General features: G+C 38.9%; 1 protein-coding gene across 1 annotated transcript in view; it reads left to right on the top strand.

Moving 5' to 3' along the window:
- The window catches only part of LOC120741228 (cadherin-18-like), a 180,656-nt gene that overhangs the window by 131,523 nt on the left and 30,716 nt on the right, over positions 1-18,417 (top strand). The window contains 4 exon segments of the mRNA XM_040043994.1: positions 1,189-1,308; positions 11,757-11,924; positions 12,959-13,146; positions 13,762-14,015. Of these exon segments, the coding sequence (XP_039899928.1) occupies positions 1,189-1,308; positions 11,757-11,924; positions 12,959-13,146; positions 13,762-14,015 (730 nt within the window).

Raw genomic sequence — 18,417 nt, 5'->3', positions numbered from 1 at the left:
GTCTGGTCCAGTCTGCATGGCTCCGTTTGCAGTCAGTTTAAAGTCTCTACTGGGATATTACAGCAAAACAATACCCACACACATACACGCGAACACCAAATAGAAAGCAGAGTAAAGCTGTTTTGTCGTTTCTGCTACGATTTATAGAGACGTTGCTTATGCCTGTAACACGGAACAAGCTAAGGTCTGTCAGTTAAATCATGTTCTAATAAGTTTTAATTGACAGATGATTTAGAACCAGTTGAGTTTCCAGAGCAATCCCAGAGGTGATGAAGTCCAAATAATTCCCGGCACAATTTCCGCTGCGAGGCTGAGAGTACACAAGCATACTGTGAGGTACACGCTTCATTATGGCTGGCATTTTCCTCTGCTCCAGCAGGATTCCAAGGAAAAAATAAATCATATTTGGTGGGACACAGTAGAGTGAGTTTCTCTTTTTCAGTTTTCTTGTTTAATATAGTTTAATTCTCTAAGGAGCATAAGAAAGCAAGTGTCCAGATGCCTTAAGATATTTATACTTTATCTATCTGCATGCCTCTAGATCTACCTCTAAATACACATACATATACATATATAATGTTTTAGCCTGTAGTCCAATTACAGTCTACTCATCAAGTAATTATAATGAGTTAATGAACCTTGTAATGAGTAACACTCCAAGTGTTTAATTTCTAAATAACAAAAAAAAAAAAAAAAAAAAATTCCCATTCAAGCGTAATCGGAAACACAAATGATCTTTTTACATGACATAGCTCATGACATTCTGCAGGCAAGATTTTTTTTAATTTAGTTTCATTTCTTTATTTATTGCAACAATAGTTCAGAATTTATGGATAAGTTAAGAGATGCCCAGCATTTTAAATATCATATCATATCATTCTGAATCTAGCACTGTTATCCCATATTCAAATTACTATTATTATTATTTTGCATGGAAATAATTTTTTTACATGAATCTATTTGTTAAAAAAAAACAATTGCGCAGTTATAGCTTGGGTTGTGGCAGGAAGGTCATCAAGGACAAAACTGCCAAATCAAACATGTGGAGCTGCCCGCTGTGGTGACGTCTTGTGGCAAAGAAGCAGCTGAAAGTAGCCATAACTCATAGTTGCATTAACATTTGTAAACCTTTTAAAGAAACAACAAGACTAATGTGCTGGATTTTTGTTTGTTTGTTTGTTTTTTAAGGCACATCTGTGTTGCAAGTCACAGCAACCGATGCGGACGACCCCACCTATGGAAACAGTGCCAGAATAGTCTACAGTATCCTACAAGGACAGCCATATTTCTCTGTTGACCCCAAAACAGGTATGGTATAACTGCATGCTTGGGGAAAAAAATGCATCCATGCTCTTGAAAGCATGGTAACAATGAGTTATAAATGGGAGGTATAACTTTGATGTCGATCTCCTAAAATGATGTGTGCGTCATGCTGTGAAGTCTTTGCTTCTCACAGTGGAACATCCTGTTCTGTTATTGCAGCACGTCTCATATCGTAAAAGCTAAAGCAGCCACAGCAGAGTTATGGACTGCTCATACAGTGCAACTGCTGTATTGTTGAGCATGCGATCCACTTTTTGTGAGCAATAACTGACTCCTCAGGGGTCAAAGGAGGCATTTGTTGAGATGCCTTCAGAAGCCATTGTTTCTTACCTTTTTTGAAAGGGGTTGGTGGGAGCCGCACAGCAGGCAGCGCTCAGTGTTTTTTAAAATCTATTTTTTGTCCAGGGAGGCTAATAGAATCTATTAAATGTTAATAAAGCATCTAAAGTGCAAGACATATATAACTTTTATATAATGTAAAAAAGCACGGAGGACTGTGCATGTGCATACATGTCTGACGTTTTGCACGCTTGCCTCTGTTGCTCCTGCTGCTGTTGGTTAACATGAACAACACTCTACTTGTAGGAATTGATTCATTGCTGTCTGGAACAAGTATTGGTCCCTGTGAGACCATACCGCCCATGTAAAACATGAATTCTTTGCTGAATTAGCAACACAAATAAATTGCTGAATATTTTGGATTTGCCTCGAGGGAAAAGGCAGCGGGGATTGATGGAGCAATTTCACAAGGGTGTGGTGATTCAGAAGCAATGCCGATTTTTGAATGAAAATTGGCTCTCTCGTGCAATGTAGCATATTTTATCCTCCCAGCTACTGGATTTGTAGCTTTCTATTTAAGTCACGTTTTTGAGGTATGCCTCTGCCAGATAGACACTGGCACTTTAAATTCATATGTCTACAGAACTAACTTTTGCGATTTTGAAATTTTGTCACAGCTTTTGTAAAATTGTGACATTATTTGCCACCAAAATAACATTTGATGGGATCACAGTGAACTTTACCCATAATTAGTTCACCCTTGAGTCCACATGGCATAAAGCATAAGGATTTTCTCTTAGCCATTCCTGAGACAACATGTTCACGAAAATGGGATGTACAGATCAACATATGTATGGACAAGTGTACAAAAAAAAGCTCTCTTTGGGCACGATTGCCGCCAGCTTGGAGGCATAACAATGATTAATCACCAGTGATTTCCTTTTCCTTTTTCCATATGCAGAGTGTTTTTGACACATCAGATGGCTTGTTTTGCTTGAGCTGACTAGGCATCTTGTCTTCATTGTAATTCAGCATGGGGTGCAGAGGAGGAGGTGGGGATGCGATCGAAGGCTTTTCCAGCTGCACACTCTGCACAGCGCTGTTCCACCTACACGTATTAATTTATACGAGTTGGCTTTTGATTTTGCCACTAGCAAACCGCACTCCTCCCTCAAATTAGGACAAGGGCCTTCAGCGGTCAGTGGAAAATGTGCAGGTTACTCTTGCATGTGGTCTTTAATATGCCAAGTCCAAGTCTTAAAGCTGTTGGAGTTGGCATGCTGCCACGTTTGAGTGCCACAATGGGGAAATGAAGCTGCTTCTGCATCTGTCTCACAGTGCATTAGATTGCTTACACCCTCTCCTAGCCTCATGTACCTGGCTCCCACTATGCTTAAACTGCAGAGATGCTGTCATGGGAAACACATATTAGTAGCAAGATTACAAGAACATACAGACAAAGACAAACAGACACACACATACACACACGCACCTCTTCCCATTTGACCTTGGTCTGGTGGCCTGATACAGCAGTGATAGATTTTACAAGACTCATGAGGTAGACAGAAAGATCACTTAAGGACAGGGGAATAATAGCATTTGGCCTGCACATATGGCATTGAGGGAATACCCAAAGGATTTTCTCAGACTTGACCCAAATCCTCACTAAGAAACAAAGTGAACAGTTTTACCTGTGCTTTCTCCCGAGCACAGTGGCGTTAACATTATCATCCCAACCCTACTTGTGTTATGAGATGGATGAATTGTGTTAAATGCTAAATTGACCACAATTACAGTGCATTACTCTTTTCAACCTCAGAGGAGGACAAAATGCTGACATTACAGGTTGTCTTAGCAAAGCATTCAAAAATTGTTGTTTCAGCTCCTGAAGCATTTGTGTATCCAGTAAAGTAATTTTTAATGCCTTGCAGCTGTCTGATTAAATAAAATTACTTTACCTTAATGTCCCTGATCAAACTAAAGGGCACCTGCGGTTGTTGCTGTGGGGTACTTTATGCCTTTCAGTAATCAGAAATATCATGTGTATATGTTGCCAAAACATTTATATTTTAGGACTCGGATTTCCCAAAAAACCCTCAAGTAACAAACAAACAAACCATTCCTGGATGTATTATTTAGTTTATGTAAGCTTTTCAAGTGAAAAAAGAAATCTTTCAGCTATTCAAAAAGGATTACTTGATCTAATTTGCAAATTAAGTCCATCCATTTGTTTCCACCTAACCTTATTAGGGTCACGGAGGGGCTGGAGCCTATCGCAGCTACCAGAGGGTGAGAGGCGGGGTACACTTCGGACAGGTTGTCCGTCTGTCGCAGTGCTAACTGCAAATTAAGTGTTAGCTTAATTTATAACATCCCATAAAGCTTTAAACACTTCCTGAAACAGTCAAGCTTGACATTGGTTTACATCTATGTTTGTTACTTCACCATTTTTAAAAAGGTTAACACACATAGTTATAATATGAAAAAAGGCTTTCTTTAACCGTTTTAATCCTACAGCTGTAGGTCACTGATTCTAAGAGTGTGATGCATTTAAAATTGTGGATACAACACATAAAACATTGGTATCAAGAAACCAGTATATCAAAGCATTTGGTGAAGGACGTGGTGTCAAACTGATGTTTTGTTCTTTCTAGAGTTTCGTACATACCAGATATTAAAACACAAGATATTTACCTAACCGTGGTCCAATTCTGTTTTACACTGTGCATTTCAAGGTCAGTCACAGACTGATGAGACAGATGTGCTGAAGCGCCCGTACATTTGGGTCACTCAAAGGTTCCTTTGTGCTGGGACTTACCCTGACAAAAGGAGCTAAAAATTGTCCACAGTCTCTGCAGTGCAGAAACAGAAGAGAAGGTACTTCAAGTAAAAGAATGAACAGTTCCTAGGTTGTAAATTTTCCTATAAATAATACTGATACAACTGGTAATGATGGAAGGCCAGAGGGGACAGTGTGTGCAGAAAAAAAAAAAACGAGGCCACAGAATCCATTTTCATTTGTAATTTTTCCCATGTTGCATAGAAAATAGTAAATTTGTATGCAGGCACATACTGTATATAACATAATAGGGTTTTTGCCTACTCTAGCGATATGATGTGCAATTTAAATGCTCTGATTTGTCAGTGCAGATAATGACAGTGTTTGACAAAATAATATTTCTATCACAACCATTTCAATTCACCAGTATGTGCAATATTTCGGATCTGACATCTGGATAAAGCTCATTAAGTCCTTGTAAGCTTGAAGAATCAGAACAGGAGAACCAGATTTAATGGTTAAAGGTGCCCGGCAGTCTGTCTTACTGATATAATTAATTACGATGATACCGGTTTAATAAAAGAGTAAGTAAAGAGGAGATTGCTAAAGCAGAAAAAGAAAAAAGGTAATGACTGAATTAGCCCGTGGACACTGTCATGATTTTAACATTATTTACTGTGAAACCAAGCGTTTCCAAGACATGTTATGAATTGTCTTAAACAACAGTTTCGCAGATAATCAAAAGACGTATATGTATGTATATTAAAGTAACACTGACATTGCTACCAAATGTGTATTTTAAACAGACTGTTGCTAGAAATATGATTGCATGCTAGCTTAAACTTTGCCAATAAATGTGCGAATAATGTAAATAGTATTTATGCAGAGCCAAATGTACACGGTGTCCCTGGTATTATACAAAGCAAATGTAATTCAGAGGTGTGTTATATTATTCACTTGTCAGAAATTGATGCACGGAGACTCTGCAGCTGCACGCTACAACAGCATCACATATTCTAGAAGTGTACACAAGCTTATCAGTGATTACCCCGTGTGTTGCTAACTTCAACACTCTTAAAACAATGTGATTTTTTTTCTTTTTGTGCACGGAATTATTGTATATAGCATTTTCCTAGAAATGGATTTAACAAAAAAGAAGTGCTTTGATATTTGACATTTTTCTAAACATATTAAATTGTTGCCAAGAGGTAAATGAGACAACTACAACTTCTGCAGGGGGAAACATGCAAATTGTCTACCGGCACTTTTAAACTCACCAATTCACTGGATTATTCTTATTATTTTCTTCTTTCCTCTTTTCCACTTCAAACTACAGCAGCTTTCATGCTGTCTCTGCTTGTCGCCTACACTTTTTCTGGAGAGTACCATATTATTAACTGAACTTTACAGTTGCCGGTAAGTGGATTTTACCCTTGAGCAAAGGCAGGCTAGATGTTTTATCTTAATTCCAGCCTTGACACTGGACTATCTACTGAAGGCTATAGAGTTAGATAACATTTACAGAAGTGATGCATTATATGGACATCTGTAAAACTAGCATTTTAAAAACATTTGGCGGTTAAAAGTTTCCAATACGAGTCACAAATCATGTCAAGGTGCCCTTTGAGGAAGGACCTGGAAACCCCTACCTGCTGCGTTTGTTGTGACTTGTCTGGGGATTTGGGTCAAACAGAAGAGATGAAGCACAAGGACAACAGAGAATTAGACAGACAGACTGAACCGCTTTCTGCTGAGTGAATGTTAATCACTGCAGAGAAAGAGCCCAACATGCTGCATGGGTGTGCATCTGACACATATTTCTCTGTGATGGCTCTGTCCCTTTTTATCCGAGTGCTGTTGAACTTTTTAAGAAATATTGATAGTCTGATGTGGGAAGCTTAGTGACTTGCTAACTCTGTTAAGAACATTCGCTGCAATGGATTTGCTTGATTGCATGGTTTGGAAATCACTGCAAACTGCAAGCCAGCAAATTTAGTAAGCAAAAAGTCAGCAAAAGATGGTGACAGCATTTATCCTTTTAATGCTGTGGTTGGGTTGTAACTCCTGTTTTTACTACAGTGCATCTGTCACAGAGACATCAAAGTGGTTCCTTTTGAGTCTTGCCCCTTAACCCTTCTTCACTTTTATATCTCCCCTCACACACACACACACACACACACACACACACACACACACACACACACACACACACACACACAGAAAGACAAACCACAGTACAGGCCCACTAAGTCCCCTTTGCATCTTAAATAGGCTAATTTCTCTGCTGATCTGGGATTTGTGACTGTTCGAGTTTACTGATGGAGCTGACACAGATCAAGACATTTTCACCGTTAACGGATTAAGTCTTACCTCTTGAATCGGGGAAAGTCATTTGTGATGTAGGCTTGAGCAGCCCAATCAGTTTTTCACAGTTAGATAGATGGACTGATATATAAACAGAGAGAAAAGTTTGTAAAGTAACAAGAAGCCGTGTTTTTGTGCGATATCTTTGATTATTCAAGTGGCTTTTGCTGAAGCTATCTACCTTTTTTTTCCGGGAAATGCTCTTCGAGTTCAGACACACAGGGATAACATCGTATTGGAAGGGCAAAAAACCAAGATTCCTGAAGCTGGAGATTGAAGAGCGCTTTAGTAATCTCCTATAATCCTTTTTGTTCACCCAGGAGATTGTCCTCCTTTAGAAGTTTCCAGCCAGACAAAGAGGTGGATAGTATGATGGTATCAACTCTAATAGACTGGGGAGGTTGAGGAAAAGGCTAACCACCTCACTGTGTCAAATGGGCCTAGGTTGAAGGAAGTCAGCTCTTTCTCAATTATTTTCTAAATTAACTGACGAGCTCCACTGAGATTTAGCAGAGACTTTCTGAGGTGTTACAGCTCAGAAATGGTCAGGATAGGGAGTTCAGGGGTGTGATCTTTGTGTCAAAGTACTGACATACCTTTCAGGTACTTGCACTTTCTGAAGAATACCCTCATCGCCTTTTCTGTATTGTTAAAGAACTTTTATTTAATACTGAATGCAGTTCGCTGATAGTACATTACTACAATAAATGCGTTGCAGCAGCTGTGAAAGAACGGTCACACGTTGCAGAAGGTGTTATGTCATTTGCTTGTTTGATTTTAAATGTCTGATAGTTGTCCATCCTCATTATTGTGAATACCAGTGGAATTCCCATAGTAAAAGAAGAAAACCTCATACTTTCGTGTTTGCTCATTGTTCCTAAAACCACTGCCGTGAAATATTGCTGAGGAGCGATGCACCCTCATGAGTAAAGGGGTAATAAGAGACTTGAAAGGTCAGATCGTCTGTCTTGGTGTGGTTTTAATGGAAAGCATGGCCACTTGCCAAGGTCTGTGTGTCTCAAGGACCCCAGGTTAAGTAATGCCAAGACTGCAGTTAATAACAAAGGCCTTCCAATAGAGTTTGCAAAGCTCGCATCATTACATGAAAATGGCTGCAAGCACTCTGATTAGTTTTAAAACTAAGAAAAGCAGCAGAGGCATGCTGAGATCTGGCATTTGAAAAGAACACTGTGACAAGAATAAAATGCTTGTGCTCTAATGAAAGCTTTTCAATAAAAATCTAGAGTATTTTCATCTCCTGGAGAGGCTTAAAAGACAAACATTGTGTTTCTACCCTCTCTGATAATATATTTTATATCTGAAATATGTTAGTCATTATATTTAATTATTTAATGTCTTTTATTATTTTATAATAATAATAATAATGTAAAACATGCCCAATTTAAACATTCCATAGAATGGTTATTAATTATGTACAATGACTGATCGTTGACTCAAATATCTAATCACTTGGTAACATGGTAACAACTCAATGCACTGATGCATGTAGGTATGGTCCACATGACCCAGCATCAGAATGGGGAAGATAGGTGATTTAAGTGACTTTGAGTGTTACATAGTTGTTGGTGCCAGACAGACAGAAACTGCTGTTCTACTGGGACTTACCTGCAAGACAAAAAAGACAAAACATCCAGTTAGTGGCAGTTTGCTGGGCAAAATGCCTTGTTGATGCCTGAGGTCAGAGGAGATTGGTTTCAGGCATATAGGAAGTCAAGAGTAAATCAAATAACAACTTATTACAACCAAGGTATGCAGAAGAGCATTTCTGAATGCTAAATATGTCCAAACCTGTTAGCTTAGCACAGGAAATTCTCATAGGCTCGCCAAAGTTGGACAATAGAAGTTTGGAAAAATGTTGCCTGGTCTAATGAGTGTCAATTTATGCTGCAATATTCAGATGATAGGGTATCAATAAATCAGTGTATCAATCAACACTGGCAGGTTAATGGTATGGGGTGTACTTTCTTGGCATACATTGAACTGTGAGAATTGTTTAAATTTCACAGCCATCTTCCAACGACTGCATCTGGCAGAATACCACGGGCGACCACGGTTCAGGGGGTTGGGAAGCTCATCTTGTAACTGGAAGGTTGCCGGTTCGATCCTCAGTTCTGTCTGTCTTGGTTGTTGTGTCCTTGGGCAAGACACTTCGCCTACCGCCTACTGGTGATGGCCAGAGGGGCCGATGGCGCGATATGGCAGCCTCGCTTCTGTCAGTCTGCCCCAGGGAAGCTGTGGCTACTACTGTAGCTTGCCTCCACCTGTGTGTGAATGTGAGAGTGAATGAATAGTGGAATAGTAAAGCGCTTTGGGGGTCTTGAAAAGCGCTATATAAGTGCAATCCAATATTATTATGCTTGAAAGCATGTCACCAAAAAAACTGCTTAAAGCTTTAGTAAAGAAAAGTAAAGTATAATGTCCTCGTAACTGGATATCAGGCCCTTGTAGAGCAAAATGTATTATTTTGGTCTAGACATCCCAAAATGTGATGTCCACATATGTGGATGCCAGGTCCTAGGAGGTTAAAGCTTGCATTAAGATTACACAGTCACATTGGGGGAAATCCTGGATGCCCTTTTTAGTAAATTCCTTTTCCTTATAAAGCCTGCCTTTATATTTAGATAGTACTTGTCCACTCTGGTCTTGATATTTAAAGTGTGGCAAGGCTTTTGTTGATTCACTACTAATGAATCCCAATTCACTAGCACTCTGTGGGACTTCAGCCACTGCTCTGTGTGACAGGTGATGTTTAACCTAAGATCCCCTGGATCTTAATACTATTGGCTGCCTTACTCCTTGACCCACTTTTAATGATTATTCAGCCTGAGGCAAGTGGATTAGTTTCTGTCTATAGTCCAGGAGAAAAGAAAGAGGAAAATGGCCCATCGTATAACTCAGGTATATAGCTGCCTCTTTTGGGTAATTTTGGAAATCATAACCCTGCCTTAATTCACTTAACTCAATTTTTTTTAAAATGCTGAGTTTAGAACACAAATCAGATGGTGATAACTTACTTGGCCCCTCAACTTTCAGACATTGTGTAGCAGCGAACAATCAAATGTAAAATGCTGTATTTTCCTCCACTTCATTAAAGAGCTATAGCATCACACACCTGCAGCAACAGCATCTATACTGTCCCCATATTGCAATAGGTGCTGTGAGCATTTTATGAACATAACAGAGGAGTAGTAATTTCATTTATTATTTTAATATTCTGACTTTCCATTGTGATCTTATGTAGCCTTATTACATCCCTCTCTCTCAATAGCAAAATGCTTCACTGCTTCAGACTCACAGTTTCTGCAGTGAAATCATTCTGAACAAAACTCCCACTCAGGATGAATCCAATGGCACTAGAGTTACATTTTTAATTTCAGCTAAATCCAAATATTGTTTCCCCTGGAGAATCATCACATTTTTTCCTCTACCATATCAAGTGGATTATTGCAGATAGTTTAGTTTTGCTGCTTAAAAGCAGCTTGCTTGCAGTAGTGGCACGGCTGGATGCATGAAATTGATCTAACCACTCTGTGAATTAAAAAAAAAAAAAGGGGGGGGGCAACAGACAGACAGACAGTTGACCCAGTAATGAAAACAATTCACTATACTGTGACACAGCCCCCATCCCACTGCTCACATATCACAGTTTAACCCCTGTTAAATTTTCCAAATGCAAGTGTTTTACATCAAATATAAAAATATCTAAACGTAGTCTTCCTATGATAGAAATACAATACTGTAATTCTTTTTTGTGAGTTCAAGTTTGAAGATAACTGTAAGGAAGGTGACCTTATAATAGAGCAAAATTAAGATACAAAAGGGATGTTTTTTTAAATAGGCTCATGAAGTTGATTTGATTTTTTGTAGAATGTAAGCAGCAGGTGTGGGACACACAACCCCCTTATGTCAGGGCATCTTCACATAGAAATGAATAAAATAGCCAAACAATGAGGAAAAACGTGGTTTTATCATGCAACACAGTTGATGGGAAACCTGTAAAAAGCCAGTTTAGGTTTTTCCGAGACCTTAGAAATGCTTCGATTAATTCTCTCATGTTGATTGTTGAATCACAACAGGAATCGACAGCAGCAATGTGGATTTCACCCTGTGATCAACACCAACCCGCAGGTGTCACTGCACTGCACCGGGACAACCCCTGTGAATTATGGCAGGGTTCAGAAGTTCAAAAGAACACGAGTTCAGTGGTTGCCAGAGGGTCTCTGCTGTGGGGAAAAGCACAATTTACAATCAACGCTCATGTAACAGAACATATTAGATCAGGCTCCATGTGCTGCTGTGGTTTCAGGAACAAAGATGGCGAATTAAGCCCCGAGCACAGATATAGACATACACGCACACAAAGCTATATAGGCTAACAAATAAGATACAGTTGCAGTCAAACACACACTCGCGCACACACAAACACATTCCCATGAACCTATTACATTCAATAAATCACCTACTAATGGCAACACAGGAAGCTAATACTGCTTCCATCTTTTTAGCTTGTTATTGTGCTGTGATTCACCTGTGTACAGTTTCTAATAGTGGGAAGAGTTCCGGTCATATATCACCGAGTTAGCATTGTGAAAGTTCATGGCAGTGTTTGCTGTGTTATTGTAGTAATAAATGTGACAAATTGGGTCTCCCAGAAAGTTGCATTCTGCCTTAATCCAAGGTTGCATAGTCATTTCTTATAACATAATGAATATTAAGGAAAATCTAACCTTGACAGTGAGAGGTGAGGAAAATCAAAGATAAAGAGGCACGGTATTATAGTGTTAGCCTTTAAGAAGAAGAGTGACACAGCGCTGTGTCAGTGGTACTAAAGAGGTGTTGGTAAGAAAAGAATATAGCAATGTAGCAGTGAAAGAAGTATATTCTGTCTGTCCTCTAGATAAAAACTAATAAATAAAAAACATGTTAACTGCAAAGTTATTAACCTAGTTTATGTTTTGTGTTTATTTTTTCCCTCTCAAATGTCACACAGGAATCATCAGGACTGCCTTAGCTAACATGGATCGAGAAGCCAGGGAACATTACACTGTTGTCATCCAAGCCAAAGACATGGCAGGTCAAGTTGGAGGCCTCTCTGGTTCCACCACCATCAACATCACACTGACAGATGTCAATGACAACCCGCCCAAGTTTCCCCAGAGTATGTACAATGCACCTGAAGATGATGTTTGACCTAACAAAGTTTAGTGCTATTTTAAGGGGCATTGTAGTAAATTATTATGCTGCAGAACTGACCTCCTCCAATTGCATTTGTGCTGGAATATCGTGCAATTCCATTTAGGAGATTGGATGGCAGCGCATTTTAAACTGGCAAACTAGCCACAAGGTGAATGTACAGTAGTTAAATAACCAGTGCCAATGTTGACATCTTAGTTTGCTTATCTGAATACATTCGTTTCTGCTGCATTGCATGACCATGCAGGCTTGGCCTTGGGCAGAAGACTTACAACACACCTGCCTGAGGCAGTTACATTAAAGATGCATTTATAAGAGGAAGTTTCTACTGTATTTTAAGTGTGTTACGTTAAAGGGAAGGAGTTTCTAAAAGTCCTAATGCGTTTGCACAGGAAACATGGGGCTGTTTTTCTGCAGCATATATTGTCATTTCATACTATAAATTTCACCAACTCAGCAGTCGTCACTGTGATGAATGATACTTGTTTTGTAACTGTGTATCCTCACATTGGAGTCAAATTTTCCATAATTAGCTGTTTAAATTAAATGAGCATTTCATCAAAACCCTGTGTTTTGCAGTCTGAATTTTCTCAATTATAATGATAAATTTAAGTAATGACAAAGTTGTGATTCTTTGTCTTTGGAAGTGCCTCATCAAGTATAATCCCCCTCGGCTCTGAGTTTTTTCCATTTGTGCTGCGATGAAAAAAAAAAAACTATTTCAAGACCATCAACATTTTCTGAATAATCATCTGCCTCTGAGTTTGATGTGCTCCACTGCAGCGCTATCAGCCTAAGTTTCTCATTTAATGACAATTGAAACACAGCAAAATATTTTTAATTACATTCCCCGAGGAACAAGTGGTTACACATTAGAATTGCTTAGCTAAGGCCTTTTAGGAGAATACTCAGACAAGTGTATGAGGCAGAGGAGGCAGATTATGTGTTTAAAATTGTTCTGCTGTCTCTAAATGGATACGCATCAATGTTCATCCACAGAAAACTACCAGCTCTACGTTCCTGAATCAGCTCAAGTAGGGAAACCTGTAGGAAAGATCAAAGCCAATGATGAGGACCTCGGCGTCAATGCGGACATTCGGTACAGCATCATCAATTCAGAGGGGGCCAACATGTTCTCAATTTCTGCAGACAGAGACACGAGGGAAGGAATCATCAGCCTAAAAAAGGTAAGTGCATTCTCACTTTAGTGCTTGGAACATCCTCATAAAATCCTAAAATCCTCATATCACAGATCTATCACATGCAGTGTTGTAATAGCATATGGGAGCAATTGATTTATGCACTAATTTCACCACAAAGTACACACACAATTGTGTTTGTGGAGTTGGTCCAGAAAGTGTGTTGTTGTTTGGAATTAATGGGTCAGCTTTAGGATTTTTTAAAGTGGGCTTGTACTATTTACCAGCAGGTAAATGAAGTTGTTATATGAATCTCTTCAAAACCACTAGATGGTTATTTTACCCAGCAGAAAACAACCAACTGAGGAAGCAATAAACTAGAAACTCCTTTGGTCTGTGAGGTAAAATAATCCCTTCTGCTATAACAGTCTCACTTTCTTGATAGAAATTATGGCAAGATAAAGCCATAATTCTTTACAGTCTCTTTTTATGTTGCTAAAAACTGGGGGCACGCCTACTCCCATACACACTAGGCCCTGACCACAGGTATAAGTTCCTCACTACCCCGCTTTAAAAAACGAAAAGAAATAGTGGGTGCGATTAAATTAGTTGTACTATGAGCATGCTAATCATGTGGCCCCTGTGGGGCTTTTTCCCCAACAGCCTCTGAACTTCGAGAGGAAGAAGACCTACACGCTCAACATCGAGGGGGTGAATACACATGTGGATCCTCGTTTTTCCTATCTTGGCTCTTTTAAAGACACTGCCACCCTTAAAATTACAGTTGGGGATGTGGACGAAGCCCCTGTGTTTTCTATGGATTATTATATCATGGATGTTTATGAAAACTCACCAAGTGGCACGGAGGTGGGGGCTGTAACAGCTCGAGATCCTGACAGCAGGAACAGTCATGTCAGGTGAGATACTCTTATTACATTTACCAACATATACAATCTGCTGTAAGAATTCTAGACATTTCAGAAGAAGGGCAGTCCTTAAACACTGGATAGTTGGGAAGTCATTTAAAGTTTTTTATATTTTGTTTTTATTTTTAATCTACATCTGTCTTACAGCTACTTGGCACCCTACAGTAACTATATTATTTTTAGTTGACTTTTAGACTTTAGTTAGACTTTTTTCAGTTGATAAAACATAAGTTTGCCAAGCAAAATCAGCTGGGAATAAAGCATAACAAGTGATGTAGCCCATGGATAGTATCTTTAAGCAACACGTGTGAAATGTTAAAAACTGTGCATTATTTAGAAGACTTACAGTCCGTAAGTCTCGAGCAACCCCTCATTTAATCGTATCTTTTGGGAAAATTGGAAATAAGTGGAGTTATGTATCATAACACATGTAGTGTAAACATCCAAGGTACACAGTACATAAGGCAAAAGCAGAGTTTTTACAATTCTGAGCTTGAAAGTCAATATTTGGTATGACTACCCTTATTCTTCAATAGAGTCTGCTGAACTATTAGCCAGATTTTATTTATTGTATTTAAGTAGTCTTGAGGAATAGTTATCTAACACTGTTAAAGGACATTTCAAAGCTTTTCCCTGGAATTTGGTTGCCTTTTGTTCCATTTTATGTTGAGATTTGGGTTCTGGGGAGACTCTGTGTGTGTGTTTTTACATCCAGATATGCTTTTACTTTGCTAGTATTGTGTTTGGGGTCATTGTCATGCTAAAAAATGAAACTATTACCATTGTCAGATGCTCTGCAGATGGTATTCCATGGTGGATCCAAATCTGATGATACTTCTCTGTGTCAAAATTCCATCAATTCACCACTGGTTGGAATGCACCCCAAAATCATGACAGATCCTCCACTATGTTTTACACATGGCCTCAGACACTCACTATTATAGTCTCCTGACTCCCTCTGTATATATTAATAGTTTGAACCAAAATTTTCAAATTTGCATTCATCACCCCATAAGACCCGTTTGTGGGATTTCTGGTGTAGTTTAGTGTAATCTGGCACACCCCAGCCTTTTCTCCCTGTTTCCCTTTAGTAACAATCAAGACCTCAAGACCATATCTGATTTAACCCGATATCATGACAAAGCGTGTAATAGATACGCCGGTCCACCGTGTCCATTTCACGCTTTAGCTCTCCAAAACTTGAAGTGTACACGCATGCAGAAGTTGCAGTAACAGCTGAGGGGGATATTTTATTTCAAGCCAGCATGAAAATAATCATGGGGAAAACATTTAAGCAGAAATTATTAACACATTTACATGTGCATACATGTTAGTCGCATAGCGTAATCAATTCTGATGATTAAGGACCCTAGTATGCATTTAATTTGTTTTTTTTTGCTCACTGCTGACTTCGTGGCTTTGAATATATCATCTCCCCGTGCTTGTAATTTCAGCACGTGTGTCCATTTGACGGTTTGGAGAGGCAAAGTGTCAAATGGACACAGTGGACCAGCTTGTTTATTACACATTTTGCTGTGATACTGAGTCATATGATGAGGTTTCAGTAAACAGTACGTGGATCATCTTCAGGGGCAGATGCGTCTCTCAGGTCCTGTGTAAAAATAAACAAATAAAAGAAAATAAGCAAAGAGTGAAAAAGCTACCAGTAGTTCAAAAAAGGCCTTGGAAGACATTTAGAAAGCCTGGAGAACTATCACTCGATGCCACTTTAAAAATGCAAGAATGTCTGTCTCTTTCCAAGAAAATTATCATTCCTCTATGTTCTTTATATTCTCAGTGTCTAAAGGGTTTTTCCATGGTGCTGTACAACATCATGTTTTATAGATGCCCTGCAACATTTCAAATAGACTCTTGTCTTATCCTGATACTAGAATTGTAGATAAACACAAACACAAAAAAACAACTGCAGTGTAGATTGTGAGCCTAGTGAATCTGAATTTTTTGGCATCAGACGGCTGGTTATTTTGTCTCTACGCTTATGAAGTAACCTGAGGCAATGCAACTGCTTAGCACATTTGTATGCACTATAAACACATGGTTTTGCACTGTTGAAAGAAGATTGGTATTAGCCTTAGGCTGTGGACTAATCCTAGGTTGTCTCTCTGAACAGGTATCTCATTTCATGACATTACACTCAAGCAACTGTCCTGCTTGTAATCATTTGAATTCTCTTTATAGCCTTGATGTAAATGGCGGACCAGCTGTAAACATGATACTCCTCTTGAGATGAAGTATTGCTGTTATATCAATAAGAAGCAATCCTATATTGCTGTTAACCTCTTATGCCGTGGACCACAGAGCAATGGGTTTTTTTAAACAGCAGCATGGCACTTTACATTTTTGGTTGATACTACACGTAGTGTGAATAGTAGGTGAGCAAGAAAATTACATTATTATTCAAAGATTATGAGTTAAAATGGGGGCATGGATGCAGACAAGGTACGATACGCAAATCCCAGTTCTTAATGACAATTTTATTTAGTTATTAACACTAAAATACTCTAAAAACCACAGAAATTGACTGTAGAAAAGTCTAGAGAGAGTATAGGACACACATTTTAACAAACTAAAGATCTGAGACTGGTACATGACAAGGCATGCTCCAGAGGTTTGTAAGAGAGTTGCAGTTAAGGATGTATGGGAAAAGCTGTGTCAGCCATTATCAGCATCAGCTGGACTCAAACTGGAACATATTGGCTCATGAAGTGCAAAAGAAAAAAAATGTGGACTGACACTGAAGGTTTATTTTCATTAGTACATACCCTAAGGTAATATAAAGGGGTTACATGGGGGGAATATATATACCCAGAACTCTGAATTGTAATCTCTCCCAGTAATTTGTTTATCCAGGGCATCATGCAGTGCCTAAAGACTCTTCCATTAATGCTGGAGCCTGATGGGAGCTGCAGTGGGGCATGTCATAAGCACAAGATTGTTTGGGTTCTTGATACTGTACTGTTGCAGCAGCAAACAGTTACAGTAAGCCACTGGTTGAAATCATCTCTCTGCTAGTCACCTCCTACACAGCTTAAGTAAACGAAAGTGGTGACCTCAAATGTTGAAGTATATCACAGCTTTCCCCGAAGCAGAAGCAAATTTTATCAGTCAACATCGATTTGACCTTTCACTTCAACAAATTAAAATACATGTTCCTTTTTGCAGGCATTTTAGGCCCAGTTGTTGTATGATGCTTCCTGAATCTCACAGCAGCAACCATCTCTGTTTAATATTAAGGTCCTTTAACCATGGAGAGCTTTATTTATTTATTTTTTCATTTAACATAGCAAGGTTTTTAGGGTGTGTGGATTTTAAAGTTTGACTAATAGATGAGTAGAAACTTGGGCACAAGAAGAGTCTTATTTGCACATTGGTCAGGGTGTCACACTCCAACAGCTACTGAAGGAGCAGTCTAGCAAATAACCAGCAGGAGGATTTCAGTAAATGTACAGCTGCAGGTGTGCAGTTGATGTCTATAAGGTGTCCCATGGAAATGGGTGGAGGTGGTGAAGGCCACAGAATTTAACACACACCTTTTTTTCTGCAGGACAGTGACCAATTGCAAGTGTACTTTCCATTTCCATATCCATTGTGGCCGGCTTCAAATGATGCTCAACGCATCAACTTCAAGGACAAAGCTAATGAAAACTTTTACTCATGCTATAACAACTGTAAACATGAGCCAAAGACTTTATTATGTATTTTTATTACCTCACAGTAGCCACATTATGCTTGAGGCTTATTTATATCTACATACATCCTGGGATCTATTTTTCCGCCTAAAATTAATCAAAGGGGCAAAAATGCTTGGAATGAGTCCACTACTGAGCAAAGAAAGCCATGAAGTGTTTGTCTATCTCCTTATTTTTACTACTCACTTGCTTGGATGGTAATTTGAAAAGGAATTTATGATGTTTATACACTATCTAAAACAAGCTGTTCTTCCAATAAGGACAGTGGCCCTTTAAAAACCTTCTCACTGGCTGGTCCTAGCAAATGAAAGGCTTGAAAAGCAGGTGGCCAAGTTGTGACAATATTAGATATAAATACACACTGACATCATACACCCAAGAGTAGAAAAAACTGTCAGAAGCAAGAAATTACGTGCACTGACTCTAATCACATCAATAACATGACAGAAATACGAATATGAAAGAAAACACTAAAATCACAACAGGTTTATTTCTGACATTTTCATGGCATGCATTTTTATTTATTCCTTCTAATTAACTGCAATGAAATGTGCACATACCGGAGCGTGTACATACACGTAAATTCAATAAGTTACCGCTCCCTAAAAGGCACTTACAATGTGGAAATGCTTAAACCCCAAGCCCATCAGTCTTCATCCACTTATCCAGTTCAGGGTCATGGT

Source organism: Simochromis diagramma, unplaced genomic scaffold, assembly GCF_900408965.1.
Source record: "Simochromis diagramma unplaced genomic scaffold, fSimDia1.1 OVJJ01000602.1, whole genome shotgun sequence".
Lineage (NCBI taxonomy): Eukaryota > Metazoa > Chordata > Actinopteri > Cichliformes > Cichlidae > Simochromis > Simochromis diagramma.
The sequence above is the reverse complement of the archived record's forward strand: the minus strand, read 5'-3'. Positions and strand labels throughout refer to the sequence as shown.